General features: G+C 48.8%; 1 protein-coding gene across 11 annotated transcripts in view; it reads left to right on the top strand.

The window, feature by feature from the left end:
- The window catches only part of NLRP1 (NLR family pyrin domain containing 1), a 72,060-nt gene that overhangs the window by 16,454 nt on the left and 35,821 nt on the right, over window positions 1–19,785 (top strand). For 9 of the 11 annotated variants that reach the window (XR_012425179.1, XR_010582239.2, XR_010582238.2 and 6 more), the window contains 4 exons: window positions 11,306–11,476; window positions 13,710–13,880; window positions 15,998–16,168; window positions 18,684–18,773. Coding sequence is in view for 6 of the 11 variants with exons in the window: in XM_065532628.1 (XP_065388700.1) it covers window positions 11,306–11,476; window positions 13,710–13,880; window positions 15,998–16,168; window positions 18,684–18,773 (603 nt within the window). In the remaining 5 variants the exon portion in view is untranslated. Of the gene's footprint in view, window positions 1–11,305; window positions 11,490–13,709; window positions 13,881–15,997; window positions 16,169–18,683; window positions 18,774–19,785 lie in introns of all 11 variants that reach the window. The other 2 variants (XR_012425180.1, XM_074018379.1) reach the window with 1 other exon arrangement.

Below are 19,785 nucleotides of genomic sequence, written 5' to 3'. Positions count from 1 at the left end.
ATACACTGAAATTAAAACCACACTCCTAAATAACCAAGGGCCAAAGAAGAAATCACAAAGGAAATTAGAAAATACTTTGAGAGGGATGAAAGCAAAATCACAACATGCCAAAATGTATTGGATGCAGTTAATGCAGTGCTTAAAGGGAAATTTATAGTTATAAATGCCTCTATTTAAAACAACAAAAAAAGGAAAGATAGAGCCAGACATGATGGCCCATGCCTATAATCCCAAAGCTTTGGAAGGCCAAGGCAGGACGATTGCCTTAGGCCAGGAGTTTGAGACCAGCCTGGGCAACATACAGAGACCCTGTCTCTACAAAAACATAAAATAAAAAATTAGTTGAGAATGATGTGTGCCTGTTGTCATAACTACTTGGGAGGCTGAGACGGAAGGATCACTTGAGCCCAGGAATTCAACACTGCAGTGAGCTGTGATTATGCCACTGCACTTCAAGCTGGGCAACAGAGACAGATCTTATCTCTACAAAAGTTTTTTTAATTAATGAAAAAATGAAAAGATACCACTACACACTTATCAGAATGGCCAAAATCCAAAACACTGACAATACCAAATGCTGGTGAGGATGTGGAACAACAGGAACTCTCATTCATTGCTGGTGGGAATGTAAAATGAGACAGCCCCTTTGGAATACAGTCTAGCAGTTTTCTACAAAACAAAATATACTTTTACCATAGGATCCGGCAATCGCACTCCTTGATATTTACCAAAATGAATTGAATACCTCTGTCCACGCCAAAGCCTGCACGTGAATGTTTATGGCAGCCTTGTTCATCATTGCTAAAACTTGGAAGCAAGCTGTCCTTCAGAAAGTGAATGGACTCATAAATTGTGGTACAAACAGACAGTGGACTATTATTCAATGCTAAAAAGAAAGAAGCTATCAAGCTACAAAAAGATATGGAGAAACTTTAAATGCATGTTACTAAAAGAAGCCAATCTGAAAAGGCTACATGCTGTATGATTCCAATTGTATGACATTCTGGAAGAGGCAAAAACAAGGAGATAGTAAAAAACATTAGTGGTTTCCAGGGCTTGGGGGAAGGGAGGAATTAATAGAGCACAGAAGAGTTCTAGGGCAGTGAAACTATTCTATATACTATAATCGTGCATACGTATAATTTTACAGCAATCAAAATCCATAGAATGGACACCACCAAAAGTGAGCCCTAATGTAAACTATGGACCTCGGGTGATGATGTGTCCATGTCAGTCTACCAGTTGTAACAAATGTCACCACAATGTACTAGTGTGGTACAGCATGTCAATCGTGGGAAAGATTGTATGAGGGATGCAGGGACAGGGAGTATATGGGAACTCTGTACTTTTTGCTCAGTTTTACTGTGAACCTAAAACTACTCTAAAAAATAAAATCTATTGAAGAAGGAAGAGAAGAAGTGGAGAAATCTCAAAGCAGTAACCTAAACTTACACTTTAAGAATTTGTTTTCCTTGAGTCTTTCATGTTAGTAAAGAAATTTTTTAAAAAAGCAAACAAAACCAAAAGCAAGCAGGGGGAAAGAAATAATAAAGACTAGAGTAGAGATAAATGAAACAGAGAATAGAAAACAATACAGAAAACCAATGAAACTAAACGTTAGTTCTTTAAAAATACCAACAAAATTTGACACCTTTTAGCTAGATTAAAATTAAAAGTAAGCAGATTCAGATTACTAAAATCAGAAATAAAAGATGGGGTATCACAACTGAACTTCCAAAAATAAAAGGATTATAAGTGAAAATTATGAAATATTGTAAGCCAACAAATTAGATAACCCAGATGGAATGGGCCAACTTCCAGAAAGACACAAATACCTAAACTGACTTAAGAAGAAATACAAAATCTTAATAGACTTGTAACAAACACAGATATTGAATTAGTAAGTTAAAAACTTTCTGTGAAACAAAATCCAGGCCCAGATGGCTTTACTGGTGAATTCTACCAAATATTTAAGGAAGAATTAACACTTATCTTTTCAAACTCTTCCAAAAATAGCAGAAAAGAGAACACATGCCAATTTGTTCTATGAGACCAATATTACCCTGATACCAAAATTAGACTAAGATAACCAGAAGCATCACAAGAGAAAAAAAATATACAAGCCAACATCCTTTATGGATATATATGCAAAATTACATAACAAAATACTAGCAATATATAAAAAGGATTGTAGACCATGACCAAATGGGATTTATCCCAAGAATACAAATTGAGTTTAACCTAAGAAAATTGATCAATGTAATGCAAGATGTTAATAGAACAAAGAACACAAACCAATGGTTATCTCAAAGACAAAAAAAAAGCATCTGACAAAATCTAACACCTTTTCATATTGAAAACACTCAGCAAACTAGAAATAAAAGGGAACTTTATCAACCTGATAAAGTTGTTACCAGTGAAAAACCCACAGCTAACATTATACTTAATGGTAGATGACTGAGTGCTTTCCCCCTAAGATTAGGAATAAGACAAAGATGTCTGTTCTTGCCATTTCTATTCAACATTGTACTCAAGGTTCCATCCAGAGCAATTAAGCAAGAAAATGAAATTAACGGCTTCCAGATTGAAAAGAAAGTAAACTATTATTTGCAGGTGACATGACGTTGTATGTAGAAAATCCTAAGGAATCTACAAATATTCAAATTAGGGCCAAGTGTGGTGGCTCATGCCCTGTAATCTCAGCACTTTGGGAGGCTGAGGTGGGTGGATCGCTTGAGTTCCGGAGTTCAAGACCAGCCTGGGTAACGTGGCAAAACCCTGTCTCTACCAAAACTACAAAAAATTAGCCAGGCGTGGTGGCACACTCCTATAGTCCCAGCTACTCAGGAGGCTGAGGTAGGAGAATTGCTTCAGCCTGGTAGGCAGAGGTAGCAATGAGCTGAGATTGTGCCACTGCACTCCAACCTGGGTGACAAAGGGAGACCCTCTTGAAAAAGAAAGAAAAAAAAACTACAATTTCAGCAAGGTTTCAGGAAACAAGATCAATATACAAAAATTCGTTGTACTGCTATACACTAGCAGTGAACAATCCAAAAATTAAATTAGGAAAACAATAAATTTAACAAAAGAAAGCTTGTACACAGGGAACTACAAAAAATGGTTGAAAGAAATTGTATAAGACCTAAACAAATGAAAAGATGTCCCGTGTTCATAGATCGGAAGACTTGATATTATTAAAATGACAATACCCCCCAAACTGATGTACAGATTCAACACAATCTCTGTCAGAATCCCAGCTGCCATTTTTGCAGAAATGGACAAGCTGCTTCTAAAATTCACAGGCAAAAATAAGATTGCATGTCAAGCCTGGGGAACACCCCCACCCCAGTATTTAATGGCCAAAGAAGAGCCAACAAACAAGCCTGAGAAGGAGGGGCCACATAGATGAAAGGGACACCAGGAAAGAGGTGTCATGGAACCCAACAGAGCAGAGGGTCTCAAGGAGGTCAGCAGGGGCTACTGCTGCTGGGAGGTCAAGTAAGATAAGTACTGAAATTTGTCCATAGGATTAGTGATAGGAAAGTCATGAATAACCTCAGCAGAAGTAGCTTACGTGGCATGAAGAGGCCAGAATGCAGACTGGAGTGGATTAAAGAGGGAGAAAGAGGTTAAAAAATGAGATCACAAATACACTTTTTTCAAAGACTTTGATACTGAAAAGGAGGAAAGCACTAAAGCAGAGGGGATGGTGGGCTGAGTAAATGTATGTGTCTGTCCATCTGCTTACTTGCATTTAAGAAGGAAAAGATCTCAGTTTGAGAATCGGTGGAGGAGGAGTGATAAAAGACACAAGAAGGAGAAGGAATCATTGATGACTCTCTATCTTCAGAGGGAGGAGGGAGGAGAAAGATTGGCCTTGGAAGAGGGAGGAAATGTCTCCTTTACTGTAACAGGAGGGGAGATGAGGACAGGGAAGAGAGAAGTAGGAACATAGGTTTCACTCTGAGAAGCTGAGAGGTTCCCATCTGATGGCTTCATTTTTGTCTGAGAAATAGGAATTCAGTTGTCTGCTAGGAGTGAGTGTGAGGGTTGAGGTGCTGGATGTTTGGAAAAGGCAAGATCTTCAAATGGCTATAATAGAGTGTGAGATCTCTGCCTGTCAGGCATTTCTGTGGCCCATGTGAGGGTCGTGGTTATGATTCCAGATGGCAGCCACATTCCCTGTTGCACAGGTGGGAGTTGGGGTGGAGAGTGGGAAGATAGCAGAATTCAGGGTTAGCCAGAGGAATGTGATGGAAGGTCAGAGGGTAAGAAATTCAGGGATACTGCCAATGAAGGATCATGGAATCTAAGCTACATTCTAAGGAAATTGAAGAAAAGAAAGTGATAAGAGATTGAGAGAAGGGAGATTGCAAAAAAGGAAAGCAATCAAGAGATTGCTCATTGAAAAGGAGTTACAGTGGGAGAAGTTGAGCAGGCAGAGTAAGGAGGCAAGCCCAGCCTCGTGCTGTGACTTTCTGTATCCATGAAGCTGCTCTACCCACTCCTAAGACCTATCCAAGGAGAACCACCAGAGTCCAGTAACAATGCTTTTGAGTAGGACTAAGGAATCCTGGTTCTACCTCAAACTTCACACCCCAGTAGGAAGACACCAATCTTCAATGTACTCTTTTTACATTGGCATAGAATTTCACTATCTCAAACCCAAACACCTCCATATCCATTAATTCCTTGGGCCTTCCAAAAAACACCCTGCAAAAATGGCAGAGCAGGGACAATTATTTCCATTTTCTATATATAAAGAATGGGCTGGGGAAAGACATTCCCTGGAGCCAGATACACACAGTTCAAATCTTGCCTCTAACAGTTACAGATTGAAAACTATGGGTAGGTTTCTTTAGCAAGTTTCAGTTTATTCATTAATAACATGGATTTACCATGTCTATTGCACAAGGTGGCTACAAAGTCAAAGGAGATCATGTGTGCTATGTACTTAGGGTCATGTATGCTGTGTACTTAGGATCATGTATGCTATGTACTTAGGGTCATGTATGCTATATACTTAGGGTCATGTGTGCTATGTACTTAGGGTCATGTATGCTGTGTACTTAGGATCATGTATGCTATGTACTTAGGGTCATGTATGCTATATACTTAGGGTCATGTATGCTGTGTACTTAGGGTCACGTATGCTATGTACTTAGGGTCATGTATGCTATATACTTAGGGTCATGTATGCTGTGTACTTAGGGTCACGTATGCTATGTACTTAGGGTCATGTATGCTATATACTTAGGGTCATGTATGCTATGTACTTAGGGTCACGTATGCTATGTACTTAGGGTCATGTATGCTAGGTACTTAGGATCACGTATGCTATGTACTTAGGATCACGTGTACTATGTACTTAGGGTCATGTATGCTATGTACTTAGGATCACGTATGCTATGTACTTAGTGCCTAAGTTGTCCTAAGAGGCTCAGAGAAATTAACAACTTTCCAAATTCACGTAGTTAGCACTGGGAGAGCCGGACACAACTCAGTGAGGGCATGACCCAGCACCAACACCTGCCTCCTCTGTATGAGGTAAGCCGGGGCCTGATTAATTCTGGCTCACTGGGGGTAGCACCATAAAAAGAAAGAAAAGTGGCCTAAGATTACCAAATCTGGATCAGGCAAATGTGACTATTTCCCACAGTAAAAACGTCTCCACACGGAAGAACGCACAGCCTTACACACGCTTGGATGCCGGACTACCCAAGACCCACAAGCAAAGCCCTAACTAATGATTGTATTTCTATGTTTTTATTTACCTGCATCTCCCCATTTCCTCCCCCTCCTCGCCCCGGTAACCACCATTTATTCTTCCTTTGTATGTATTTTACTTTTTTAACATTTCACCCACAAGTGAGACCATGTAGTGTTTTTCTTTCTATGTCTGGCTTATTTCACTTTTGGATTTATCTTGAAATACATTGAGTAAGCTGGTGTCAAGAATTCTAGGGTTTTTTCACTAATGGCATGTAAAATTGAGCACATTACACAGACAAAGGAGAAATTGGTGGGAGTGGGGGTGGAGAGCTCAAAAAAGGAATGCTGGAAAGAGCAAGGTCAGGGGAGAGACCAGACAGAGGGTGTGGAATCAGACACATGAGGGTGGACCCTTGGCCTCCTCTGGGACAGAAGAGAAAGGACTATGTGATGACACAGGCAGCTGAGGACGGAGAGGTGGAGGGACATTGAGGGTTTTGGTTTCCACAGCAGCAGCATCCTTTAAGCACTAACCTTCTGCCAGGGGCTTCCCTAAGAACATGGCATACATGATCTCCTTGGATCTTTGCAGCCAGCTGGTACAATAGACATGGCAGATCCATGATATTGATGAGTGAACTGAAACTTGATAAAGACATCTGCCATGCTCTTCAACTTGTAACTGACAGAGGCAAGATTTGAACCCGTGTCTCTCTCTAGCCCCAAAGCCTGTGCCCTTCACCTGCCCACTGGGGTCACTACTGCCCAGGGTCAGATGGCCTCAGCCTCCTCATAGAGGTCCAATACCAAGTGTCTTCACTGGGGCTTGGGAATGGGTAGGACTGGAGGAGGGAAGTCCACACAGCACAGCTTGTAATGGTAACTTGTTCAAAAATGAATAAAGCCCCAAGAGAGATGCATTTGTTTATGCTGAGATGAGTCCTGGGGGCAGGAACATGCCCAGTGAAAATGAGCTTGTCAACAAGCAGGAAATCAGATAAGCCAGGTGGGTAAAACTGACCACCCAGGGAGAGAGTGAGCTGGCAGGAGACAGCCATCTGGGAAGTAGGCCCTCAGCTGTGAGATGCCAGCCACAGGCGGTGAGCACAGAGCCACATCTGCCAGCTGTGTCTGGACTTTCTTGGGCCACATTCTGCAGCTCAGGGTTGGGAGCAGAGAAGGAAGACAGCGATTGTCCACGGAGACATTACCAAGGGCCTGGTGCACTCTAAAATGCCAAGTGCTCTACAATGCCACATACTGAGTCATGTCGTGTGTGTCTGTATGTGTGTCTGTGTGTGTGTGTGTCTGTATATGGCTGTATGTGTGTGTGTGTCTGTGTGTGTGTATCTGTGTGTGTATGTGTCTGTGATGTGTGTCTGTGTGTGTCTGTGTGTCTGTGTGTGTGCCTGTGTCTGCGTGTGCCTCTGTGTGTCTGTCTGCGTGTGTCTCTGTGTGCCTGTGTGTGTCTGTCTGTGTGTGTGTCTGTGTGTGTGTGTCTGTGTGTGTGTGTCTGTGTCTGTGTGTCTGTGTGTCTGTGTGTGTCTGTGTGTGTGTGCCTGTGTGTGTGCCTGTGTGTGTGTGTCTGTGTCTGTGTGTCTGTGTCTGTGTGTCTGTGTCTGTGTGTGTGTGCCTGTGTGTGTCTCTGTGTCTGTGTGTGTGTGCCTGTGTGTGTATGTGTGTCTGTGTGTGTATGTGTGTCTGTGTGTGTGTGTGTGCCTGTGTCTGCGTGTGCCTGTGTGTGTCTGTGTGTGCCTGTGTGTGTGTCTGTGTGTCTGTGTGTGTGTGCCTGTGTGTGTGCCTGTGTGTGTATGTGTGTCTGTGTGTCTGTGTGTGTGTGCCTGTGTGCCTGTGTGTGTCTGTGTGTGTGTGCCTGTGTCTGCGTGTGCCTGTGTGTCTGTGTGTGTCTGTGTGTGCCTGTGTATGTGTCTGTGTGAGTCTGTATCTGTGTGTGTGTGTGTGTCTGTGTGTGTGTCTGTATCTGTGTGTGTGTGTGTGTGTGTGTGTCTGTGTGTAAGAGAGACGGGGAATTGGGGTTTCGCTCCATCACCCAAGCTGGAGTGCAGTGGTGTGATCATGACTCAGTGCAGCCTCAAACTCCTGGACACAAGCCATCCTCCTGCCTTGGCCTCCAAAAGTGCTGGGATTACAGGCGGGAGTCACCGCACCTTGCCAGGATGTGTGTTTAATACAGCTGACCTTGGATTCCTGGTTGGATAGGAAAGTCCAGAAGGAAGTCAGAGAAAAACAAAGGGGAAAAGTAGGTCTTGTGAGAGTAAGGAGAGACAGGGATTTTGGAGGGGATGTCCCAGAGGCTCCTGAAACTCAGCATATTCTTACCTAGACTCTCCTCCCTAACTAAAAACAAACTGCTCCTCCTCTCAGAACCAACTGCATCATTTTCAGGACCCAGTACAAAATGAAAATGCAGTGTCCTAGCTCAAAAGTCAGGATGAAAGTGCTGTTAAAGGTACCAAGATACAGAGCTTTTTCTTTCTTCCATAGTTTCTCTCTCAACCTATCCCAGTGTCTTTTATTTGCTATTTAACGATGCATTCCCTTGGGCACTGGGACACTAGCAGTGATTGTCCAGACCCTCAAAGGTGCCTGGAAGCCTCCCCACAGCTGAGCATGTGCACATGGCCCACCAGATGCAGGCTGCCTCTCCCACAAGTCACCAGACCCAGGCACCATGGCCCAGAGTGGGTAAAATGTCAAGCCAGACATCTGTCCTTTCCATGGGCCACCACCCCAGCCTAAAGCAGATGGGAGACCCTCCAGGGTATTGCCAGGATGCATTACCTGTCCAGATCAGTGGTGGGGGAGACTGGCCCCCACCAAATCACCAAATGTGCCATGATGCTGCCAGCCCACATCGAGAAAGGCTGCCACCGGCCCTACCCTAGGATGCCCCACCTCAACCTACCCATGCCTGATCCAAGCCCCTACCAGCGATAAAGCGTGGCAGTAATCACTGGGCTGAGGGGCAGGTTGAGTGGGGATCCCACAACACTCAAATGCAGGATGGCCAAGAACTGTTTCACCCCGAGGAAAGGAGGGAGGTGGCAGGAGGTGGCATCACCTATGAGCTGAGGCCCCATGGTCCCATCAGACTTCACCTACGAGACACAAATTTAAGGACAAAATGATTAAGAAATTCAAGATGGCCACCACAGAGCATTAATCCCCCAATCTAGAAGGGTCCTCCTCACACCCCTGTCAGTTCCGGGTCCTTCTGAGCACAGGGCCCTGTGCAACTACCCTGGTAGTACACGGATGAAACTGACACTGTTCTCACATCTACCTTCTCAGTAAGTGACAGCAGCTTCTACTCTGAATCCAACCTAGAGGCCTCCCTGGACTCCACTGAGTGCCACAGGGTCTACTCAAGGCATCTCCCGAAGTTGCTGCTCTGACCCCATTGCTCATCCTCCCTGCCCTTGCCTCCCACCTTTCCCCACCCAGCCACCTCCACTCCCTCAGGGATCTTGCTTTTTTTTTTTTTTTTTTTTTTTGAGACAGAGTCCCGCTCTGTTACCCAGGCTGGAGTACAGTGGCACGATCTCAGCTCACTACAGCCTCCCTCAGGGATTGTTCTAAAGCAATGTAGAGACCAGGTCACTGCTGTCTTCAAGAACTTTCATGGGCTTATCACTGCCACAGGAAAATAGGTCTAAACATCTTATAATGACATCCGAGACCTACCACTGTCTTGATATTTTCCAGCTTTACCCTCAAACTTTCTCTCTACCTGAGTAGCCTTTATGCCAACATCACTATATGAACCGCCTGCTGTGAATTCACATCTGCCCTACCAGCCACACGTGCCCCTGCCTCCACCCTCACCTCAGTGAACCCCTCATTTAAGGCTCACCTTTTCCTCCCTGCCTTGGCAATCACTCATTCCTCTGCCTTCAGCTGTACCTGACGTGCCCCTCTTTTGATGCTATTTCATTCATTTATTTACTACATACTTACTAAGCACCTACTATATGCTAGACCCTGCTCTGGGCACTGGGATATGACTAGCAATGAAAATGGGGCTGGGCACGGTGGCTCATGCCTGTAATCCTAACACTTTGGGAGGCTGAGGTGGGTGGATCACCTGAGATCAGGAGTTCAAGACGAGCCTGGCCAACATGGCGAAACCCTTTTAGCCAGGCGTGGTGGCTGGCACCTGTAGTCCTAGCTACTCAGGAGGCTGAGGCAGGAGAATCCCTTGAACCCAGGGGACAGAGGTTGCAGTGAGCTGAGATCATGCCAGTGCACTCCAGCCTGGATGACAGAGCAAGACTGCATCTCACACGAAGGAAGGGAGAAAGGAAGGGAGTGAGGGAGGAAGGAAGGAAGGGAGGGAGGGAGGGAGGGAGGGAGGAGAGGGAGGAAGGGAGGAGAGGGAGGGAGGGAGGGAAAGAAAGAGAAAGAGAGGAAGAGAGCGAGGGAGGAAGGTAGGGAGGGAGGGAAGGAAGGAAGGAGAGAAAAAAAGAAAGGAAGGAAGGGAGAGAGAGAAAGGAAGGAAGGAGAGAAACAGGAAGAGAGGAAAGAAGGAAGGAGAGAGAAACAGGAAGAGAGGAAGGAAGGAAGGAAGGAGGGAAGGAAGGAAGGAAATGGGCAAAATTCCTTCCTCCAGGAGCTGACATTCTAGTTGGGAGGGAGAACAAGAAGCCAAATAAGTAAGTAAAATATATTGTGAGTGACATGAGCTATAGAGAAAAGTAAAGCAGAAAGAAGCAGGGAGTCTGGGGGGTAGGTGTTCAATTTTAAGTGGAGAGATGAGGCAAGATGTCACCAAAGCGACTTCCTTCTGAGCAAAGACCTGACGCAAGTAGAGGAGCAAACCATGAGTTATCAGTGCCAGAAGATTGTTCCGGGCAGAAGCAGCAGCAGAAGCAGCAGGTGCAGAGGCCTTAGGTGGAACTGTGCCTGGGGTGTGGAAGGAATAGATAGAGGGGCAGTGAGGATGGAGCTAAAAGAGATTAGAGGCAAGGGCTGGGCGCGGTGGCTCACACCTGTAATCCCAGCACTTTGGGAGGCCAAGGCGGGTGAATCACAAGGTCAGGAGATCGAGACCATCCTGGCTAACACAGTGAAACCCCATCTCTACTAAAAATACAAAAAATTAGCCAGGTGTTGTGGCGGGTGCCTGTAGTCCCAGCTACTCGGGAGGCTGAGGCAGGAGAATGGCATGAACCCGGGAGGTGGAGCTTGCAGTGAGCCGAGATCGCGCCACTGCACTCCAGCCTGGGCGACAGAGCGAGACTCCGTCTCAAAAAAAAAAAAAAAAAAAAAAGGTGAGGACAGAGATTATGAGGATCCAAGTCCTCAGGGCCCTGTAGACCAGGAAACGGACCTTGAATTGTACTCTGAGTAAGGTGGGGAAATTGGAGGGTTTTTAATCAAAAAGGATCGAAAAACTATGTGTTTCTGTGTCTATCCCCAAGTACCCTGTGCATTTCTGGGGCCTGGGAGGGTTTTCTAAACCTCTGCCTCGCCCACAGGCCTGGCGCATAGTAGGTGATCAATGGGTGCGTATGGGTGTTTGTTGAATCAACAGGTGAGTAACCTCAAGACCGGGGGTGTGTGTCTTCCACAGGTTGGCCAGCTGTGGCCTCACAGCTGAGGACTGCAAGGACCTGGCCTCTGGGCTGAGAGTCAACCAGAACCTGACCGTGCTGGACCTGAGCTTCAATGTGCTCACGGATGCTGGAGCCAGACACCTTTGCCAGAGACTGAGTTGGCCGTGCTGCACGCTGCAGCGACTGCAGTAATTGTTCTTGGTGGGCAGGGGGAGGTGGAGGGAACCACCTGCCACCATGAGGCAGGTGGAGGGTAAGGGCAGAGAGAAGGTGAGACCTGCTTTGTGGGAGTGGGAGGAGCCTGCAGGATCTCAGCCAGGGAGTAGAAGCTCAGGAGGAAGCTCGTCCACCCTTGGACGGAGGGAGCGGGCCTCCAGTCTCCAAACACGGCAAGAGAAGCCAAGTTGAGTCAAGGGGCATGAATGCAAGGTGGGGACAGGGGGCAGAATTTGTGGCCATTTTCACAGACTGCCACAGAGGAGGATGATAATAGTGCCCACTGCATAGAGCTATGAGGATTGCAGCGATGTTTTTCTATCCCTCTCCTGTTCCCACCAGCTGTGGTCTGCCCAGTAACAGGTCCTCTTACTTGGCATTCTGGGGTTCTGCCATGGAGAGCTGAAATCACTGGTGTCCACTGAATTCCATTTTCTATCTCATCCGAGGGGACAGAGCCATCCCCCCCTACCATGTAGAAACAAGTCCGGGCGCAGTGGCTCATGCCTGTCATCCCAGCACTTTGGGAGGTCGAGGCAGGCGGATCACCTGAGGTCAGGAGTTCGAGACCAGCCTGGCCAACATGGTGAAACCTCGTCTCTACTAAAAATACAAAAAGTAGCCAGGCATGATGGTGGGAACCTGTAATCCCAGCTACTCAGGGAGCCTGAGGCGGGAGAATCACTTGAACACAGAAGGTGGGCATTGCAGTGAGCTGAAATCACATCATTACACTCCAGCCTGGGCGACAGAACGAGACTTCTTCTCAAAAAAGAGAAGAAAAGAAACAAGAGTGAATAGTTCCCTCTCCTGGTCCTGCTGGGCCTCCTCCCTTCATGCACAAAGTTACACATACCCCTCCATGCACCCGCTCAGGGCTGCCTTCGGGTCTTCTTTTGTTTCTGCCCAAGCCCTGAAAGATCCTTGTTTACACCTCGCGAGATCCTTGTTCACACATCACACGTCCCTTCCTTCTTCCCAAGGCCAAACCTCTCCCTTTCCCAGGGCCACTGCCTGCTTCCCCACTCAGTAACCCTGATCAGAGTTGATGGGAAGGGGAGACAACGCGGATCCCATCCTAACATCAGGGGTCGGCGATCCCTGGTCAGCTAGGAACTCGGTAACACTTGTAAGATTGAATCCTCGCTACATCTACAGAAGACAAGATTGGGTCTCGGAGAGGTTCATTATTTTCCCAAGGCCACATAGCCAGGAAGTAGCTGCACCAGGATTTGAAGCCAGGTCTGATGTCAAAGCCTGGTTTTCCATTTTCCCAGTCCCCTGTCTTAGCAAAGGCCCTGTAACGCTTTGTGACATTTACAAGCTTGGACTGCAGCTGGGTCTCAGCAGACCCAGCTGGGGCAGCCAACAGTTCTAGAAGCAGGGCTGAGACTCCAAGAGCAGAGGATCCCCAGACAGGGGATCCCCCAGAGAGAGCCCTACACATATACAACATACAGCAGATACATAGCCCTTTTCTGGCATAAATGCTAGCACAGCACAAACTCTGCCCTGCACTTTGCTTTATCGGTTAAAATATATGCTAGAGACGGTCCCACATCAGTACATACAAAGTCACATCGTTCTTTTTAATCACAGCGTGGAATTTCACTACATGGATGTACCATCATTTTTGTCCATTGCCTGTTATGAGCAGCCAGCTTGTCTCCAGTGTTTGCTATAAACTGCAGCAGTTACCATCCCCCCATGCGTCCTGAGACCCAGCATATTATCTGTAGCTTAACTTTCAAAAAATAGAACTGCTGGGAAAAGGGTATGTTGCTAATTTTGCCCTCTAAAAAGGCCCTCCTGGCCGGGTGCGGTGGCTCACACCTGTAACCCCAGCACTTCGGGAGGCCTGGGACACAGAGCGAGACCTCATCTCAAAAAAAACGAAAAAGGAAAGAGAAGACAGACCCAGGTGTACAAGGGGGACATTGACTAAGTTACTCATCAGTGTGGACACAGTGAGGGGACAGGATCAGGTGAACCACACAGGATTGAGAAAGGGTGGGTGCCGGCATCCTGAGGGGTTCCGTGGCTGTAAGAGGAAAGTGAAAATCTCAGGTTAGTTTGTATCTTCTCTGCTTGTCATCCCAGACCCTCAAAAGGCCACAGATGCTAGGAAGGAAGATCAGACCCTAGTTACCCTGAAGAGCAAACCCTCAGGACAGTGACCTGGGCTGCTGCGTATCTTTCCTGCAGGCTGGTCAGCTGTGGCCTCACATCTGGGTGCTGCCAGGACCTGGCCTCTGTGCTCAGCGCCAGCCCCATCCTGATGGAGCTAGACCTGCAGCAGAACAACCTGGGCGACACTGGTGTGCGACTGCTGTGTGAGGGGCTCAGGCATCCTGCCTGCCAACTCACACGCCTGGGGTAAGGCCCTGGAGGTCCCTTCTGGGCAGAGGGCAGGGAAGAGGGTTGTGGGGGTGTCGGACAGGGGAAGGAAAAAGGACTGATAAATGCATAGTCAACCCAAGTTTCTTACCAGCTCTACATCTTATACCATGTGACTTAGACAAGTCACCAAATTCTCTGGGACTCTGTTTCTTCATCTGTGGAATGGGAGTATCATACCCACCTCATGGATGATAATGATTTAAAATGTGTATAAAAACAAGGTGGTAGTTCACGCCTGTAATCTCAGCACTCTGGGAGGTCGATGTGGGTGGATCACTTGAGGTCAGGAGTTCGAGACCAGCCTGGCCAACATGTTGAAACCCCATCTCTACTAAAACTACAAAATTACCTGGGCATGGTGGTGTGCACCTGTAACCCCAGCTACTCAGGGGACTGAGGCAGGAGAATCACTTGAACCCGGGAGGCAAAGGTTGCAGTGAGCAGAGATTGTGCCACTTCACTCCAGCCTGGGTGACAGAGTGAGACTCCATTTCAAAACAACAAAATAGAGGCCCCACTAATCAAGGGGTACATGTTTATCAAGATTAAATGGGCCACAGTGAGCCTCATCTCCAAGTGACCTGTTATCAGCCCCTGCCAAGTGCATCTCTGTAACGACTCACATTGCAAGGGCGAGAGAAGAACTTTATCTGGAAAAATAGCAGAAACAGCCTGCCCCTCCAGCCTTGCTCCTCCTCCTAGATGAGCCACCGATCCCTTCCCTGTGATTCCTGGCCCATGAACAGCAAGAACCCAGGCTCCCCTGGCCCCACAGCAGCCAGCCAAGAAACCCCGACCTGGATTCCACGGGGCCTGCAGCTCAGCTAGGGGGGAGGCAGACTCATCCACCTGGATAATACTAGGCAGGCTGGAGAGCTGTGGCACTGCTCAGCACAGCATGCGGGTAGCAACATGGCCCTGTCCTGGGACAGTGCACGCTCCAGACCCCAGTGTGTGGTGAGGAGCCCAGGATAGGTCCTCAGTTCTAGATGAAGCCTTCATACTCCCCCTCTTCTTCTTTTTTTTTTTTTTTTTTTTGAGACGGAGTCTCGCTCTGTTGCCCAGGCTGGAGTGCAGTGGCCGGATCTCAGCTCACTGCAAGCTCCGCCTCCCGGGTTTACACCATTCTCCTGCCTCAGCCTCCCGAGTAGCTGGGACTACAGGCGCCCGCCACCTCGCCCGGCTAGTTTTTTTTTTTGTATTTTTAGTAGAGACGGGGTTTCACCATGTTAGCCAGGATGGTCTCTATCTCCTGACCTTGTGATCCGCCCGTCTCGGCCTCCCAAAGTGCTGGGATTACAGGCTTGAGCCACGGCGCCCGGCCGATACTCCCCCTCTTCTAACCTCATTTGAGCTCCCTCATTTTCCTCCTGGACTGCAGGTGCCCTTAATATTGAAACCCACCAAAGCATCCTATGTCAGCTGGCTCTGGGTGTTTAGCAGGGATGATGTGGTTAACAATGAGACCCAGGTTGGCTGGTCACGGTGGCTCAAGCCTGTAATCCCAACACTTTGGAAGGCCGAAGAGGGCCAATCACCTGAGGCCAGAAGTTCAAGACCAGCCTGGCCAACATGGTGAAATCACGTCTCTACTAAAAATACAAAAAGTAGCCAGGCATGGTGGTGCATGCCTGTAATCCTAGCTACTCAGGAGGCTGAGGCAGGAGAATTGCTTGAATCCAGGAGGTGGAGGTTGCAATGAACTGAGATTGCGCCACTGCCCTCCAGCCTGGGCCACAGAGTGAGATTTCATCTCAAAAAGAAAAAGGAAAGAGAAAACAGTTAGACCCAGGTGTACAAGTGGGACATTGAGTAAGTTACTCATCAGTGTGGACAGAGTGGGGGAACAGGATCAAGTGAATCACACAAGATTGAGAAAGGGTGGGTGCCGGCATCCTGAGGGGTTCCGTGGCTGTAAGAGGAAAGTGAAAATCTCCCAGGTTACTGCAAGCCAGGAAAGTTTGTATCTTCTCTGCTTGTCATCCCAGACCCTCAAAAGGCCACAGACGCTAGGAAGGAAGATCAGACCCTAGTTACCCTGAAGAGCAAACCCTCAGGACAGTGACCTGGGCTGCTGTGTATCTTTCCTGCAGGCTGGTCAGCTGTGGCCTCACGTCTGGCTGCTGCCAGGACCTGGCCTCTGTGCTCAGCGCCAGCCCCTTCCTGATGGAGCTAGACCTGCAGCAGAACAACCTGGGCGACACTGGTGTGCGACTGCTGTGTGAGGGGCTCAGGCATCCTGCCTGCCAACTCACACGCCTGGGGTAAGGCCCTGGAGGTCCCTTCTGGGCAGAGGGCAGGGAAGAAGGATGTGGGGGTGTCGGACAGGGCATGGAAAAAGGAAGGACTGATAAATGCATAGTCAACCCAAGTTTCTTACCAGCTCTACAGCTTACACCGTGTAACTCAGACAAGTCACCAAATTCTCTGGGACTCTGTTTCTTCATCTGTGGAATGGGAGTATCATACCCACCTCATGGATTGTAATGAAATAAAATGTGCATAAAAACAAGGACAGGCAGGGCGTGGTGGCTCACACCTGTAATCCCAGCACTTTGGGAGGCCAAGGCGGGTGGATCACTTGAGGTCAGGAGTTTGAGACCAGCCTGGCCAACATGGTGAAACCCCATCTCTACTAAAAATATAAAAATTAACCGGGCATGGTGGTGTGCACCTGTGACCCCTAGCTACTCCGGGGACTGAGGCAGGAGAATCACTTGAACCCGGGAGGCAGAGGTTGCAGTGAGCTTAGATCACAGCACTGCACTCTAGTCTGGGCAACAGAGTGAGACTCAGTCTCAAAATTTAATTAATTAATTAATCAATCAAATAAAAACAAGGACAGTGCTGGGAAGAGAGTCAGGCATGATCAAATGATAACTGTTACTGAGGTTGCATGCTGTAAGGGACTCCCAGGTTCCCCTCACTCCAGGGCAGCGCTTCATTCATTCATTTACTCATTCATTCATTCACTGAGTGCCTCCTATGTGTAAGCACCAGGCCAGGCCCTGGGGTACAAGAGTGAGCAAACAGACATGGGCCCTGCCCTCCTGAAGCTTCCACTCTAGTGGGGAGGAGATGGACACTGGTCACCTGTAAATGCACAAGTCTGTATTTATGAGCTCTGTAGAGTGCTAAGAAAGGAAAGTACAGGGTATTATGAGAATGTAATATTGAGGGAGGATGGGATTTGATCAAAATCCCATTCTCAGGGAAGGCCAGGGAGGACTTCCCTGAGAAAGCGACGTCAGGCTGAGGTCTGAAGGAGGAATAGGTAGCCAGGCCAAGTTTGGGAGAGTAGTCCAGGCCAAGGGATGATGTGGGGAAAGGCCCGGAACAAAGAGGCACTTGAACCCTGGAGAGCTGAAGGACCCTGAGCAGCCGGATTGGAGTGAGCCCCCAGCCCTCATTTCCCATCCCGTAGGCCCCAGAGATTCTCACCCTTCCCCGAGGAGCCACCCCCACGCTATCTCTGGGCCACTTCCACTCCCCTCCACCTCCTGGGAGCAAGCCCACAGGTGGCTTCTGTCTTGACACTTACCTATGGCTCCTGCCAGGGGCCCTGCCATGTGCTCAGGGAGCAGACGGGGGCTCCAGACCCCCACATCCAGAGCCTTCTCAGAGGGGGTCCGGGAAGCCTGGGCCCCGGGCCTTCCTCAGCCAGGCCTCCCAAACCTAAAGAAGTGGTCAAGGCAAAATAACGGAAATAAATAGTCTACATTTGGGTTCTCCTGTAGCTGGCATTGGCCATTTACAACCATGGGAACTCCATCCGAGGGGGCAGCACCTTTGCACCCCAGTCTGCTGCTCCCCACTGAGATTTTTGGCTATCACTACCTCCCTTATGCCGAAGAGCCTCTCTCCAGAGCTTGGCCGTGGCAGGCAGATGTGGCTTCAGGCCGCAGCTCAACACTTACCCATCAAACCTGGGCTGCTTCCGAGGGGGTTTACCCTCTAGAGTCCTGAGTAGGTGTCCACCTCCTTCCCTCCTGGAGCCAGGAGTCAGTTGAGAAGAAGAACCCTCTACTTCAAGGGCTGCGCTCCTCCCCAGGGGCAGAACGGCTGTAACAGCAGTAGGGGAACGCGTGCGGAGCCCTTCGCAGGAGGCAGGGTCTTTTCACCTCCTCCTCCTCTGGGCCTCAGAACAGGCAGGGCAGGATTGATTCCTCCTACGTGACAGATGGAGGACAGAGACCCAGAGAAGACAATCAGCATCCCACATCTGGCGGAAACCCCAGGTCACAAGGCCTGGGAGGACGGCGGAACCAGGACTCTCTCTTCCCAGCAAAACCTCCGACCACTGGGAAGAGAGTCCCAGGACCCAGGCCTGGGATTTTGAGGCCATGGGGAAATCCCTGGCAGCCGGCTACAAAGAAAGCTTCTGCCAGTGACAGCCACCTCACCCAAGGCCGCGTCTCCTTCCTGAGGAGGCCCACATCTGATGACGGGCCAGTGTTGCAGTAGAAAGGCCCAGCCCCTCAACCCAACTCCTTTAAACAGCTCTAAAGGATCATCTCCCAGAGTCAGCTGAGGCCTCCATGGAGACTGCCTCACAGCCCACGTCTCCCCGATTCCCTCCCTGCCCTTGCCCTGGCATTGACCCAGGAACACACCCTAGTGAATCTTCTCACGGTACCCTCCTCCTCAGAGCCCGGCTCCCAGGGAACGCACCCTGTGGCCGCTCCTCCAGAAGGTGGCAGGTCCTGGGATTCTGGGCCCTGGGGACCTGGGGACAACATGGGAGATCCCAGGAGGACCCGTCTCCCTTTGTGCTTTCAGGCTGGACCAGACGACTCTGAGCGATGAGATGAGGCAGGAGCTGAGGGCCCTGGAGCAGAAGAAGCCTGAGCTGCTCATCTTCAGCAGATGGTAAGGGGTGGCCCCAGAACTCCCTCTGGCTGATCCAGGCCCAGGGCTGAGCAGGAGACAGGGAAAGAGCCTTGGGGTGAGAGACCAACACAGCCAGGGAGAAACCGAGAAACTGCAGCAGCCAGAGTGAGGTGCGCTTGTCAGTGCAAATAGAATCACATCCCCCCCTGCTTAAACTCTTACGTTAGACAAACAAGGAGAGGAAAACATGAAAAAGTAAGTGGACTAAAAAATTAGCCAGGCGTGGTGGCGGGTACCTGTGGTCCCAGCTACTCAGGAGGCTGAGGTATGAGAATCGCTTGAACCCGGGAGGTGGAGGCTGCAGTGAGCCGAGATCACGCCACTGCACTCCAGTCTGGGCGACAGAGCAAGACTGCATCTCAAAAAAAAAAAAAAAAAAAAAAAGCCGGGCATGGTGGCTCACACCTGTAATCCCAGCACTTTGGGAGGCCAAGGCAGGCAGATCACGAGGTCAGGAAATCAAGACCAGCCTGACCAACATGGTGAAACCCTGTGTCTACTAAAAATACAAAAATTAGCTGGGCGTGGTGGTGGGTGCCTGTAATCCCAGCTACTCAGGAGGCTGAGGCAGGAGAATCACTTGAACTCGGGAGGCAGAGGTTGCAGTGAGCCGAGATCACACCACTGCAGTCCAGCCTTGGCAACAGAGCGAGACAACATCTCAAAAAGGAAAAAAAAAGAACAAGAAAAAGTCAGTGGGTGGATGAGCCAGCAAATCCCCTGGACCCAGCACAGCATGATACCAAATGGCCTCTAGTCCGGCAATCCTTCCGTGAAAAACAGAGGTTTGGAACAATGAAAGCAATGACCACAAGAGGGAGACAAAGACAGAGAGCCCGTGCCCTGGGAAAAAGACCACCCTCGCCATCACTGTCACCCACCGCCCTCACCACCACCACCACCACCACACACACCCCTGACTTGAGGGGCAAGCCCCAGGGCCAGGAAAGTCCACCTTCCCTTCCCCGAGGAATCCGCTGCAGCTCCCGCA

Source organism: Macaca fascicularis, chromosome 16 (genome assembly GCF_037993035.2).
Source record: "Macaca fascicularis isolate 582-1 chromosome 16, T2T-MFA8v1.1".
Classification (NCBI taxonomy): domain Eukaryota; kingdom Metazoa; phylum Chordata; class Mammalia; order Primates; family Cercopithecidae; genus Macaca; species Macaca fascicularis.
The sequence above is the reverse complement of the archived record's forward strand: the minus strand, read 5'-3'. Positions and strand labels throughout refer to the sequence as shown.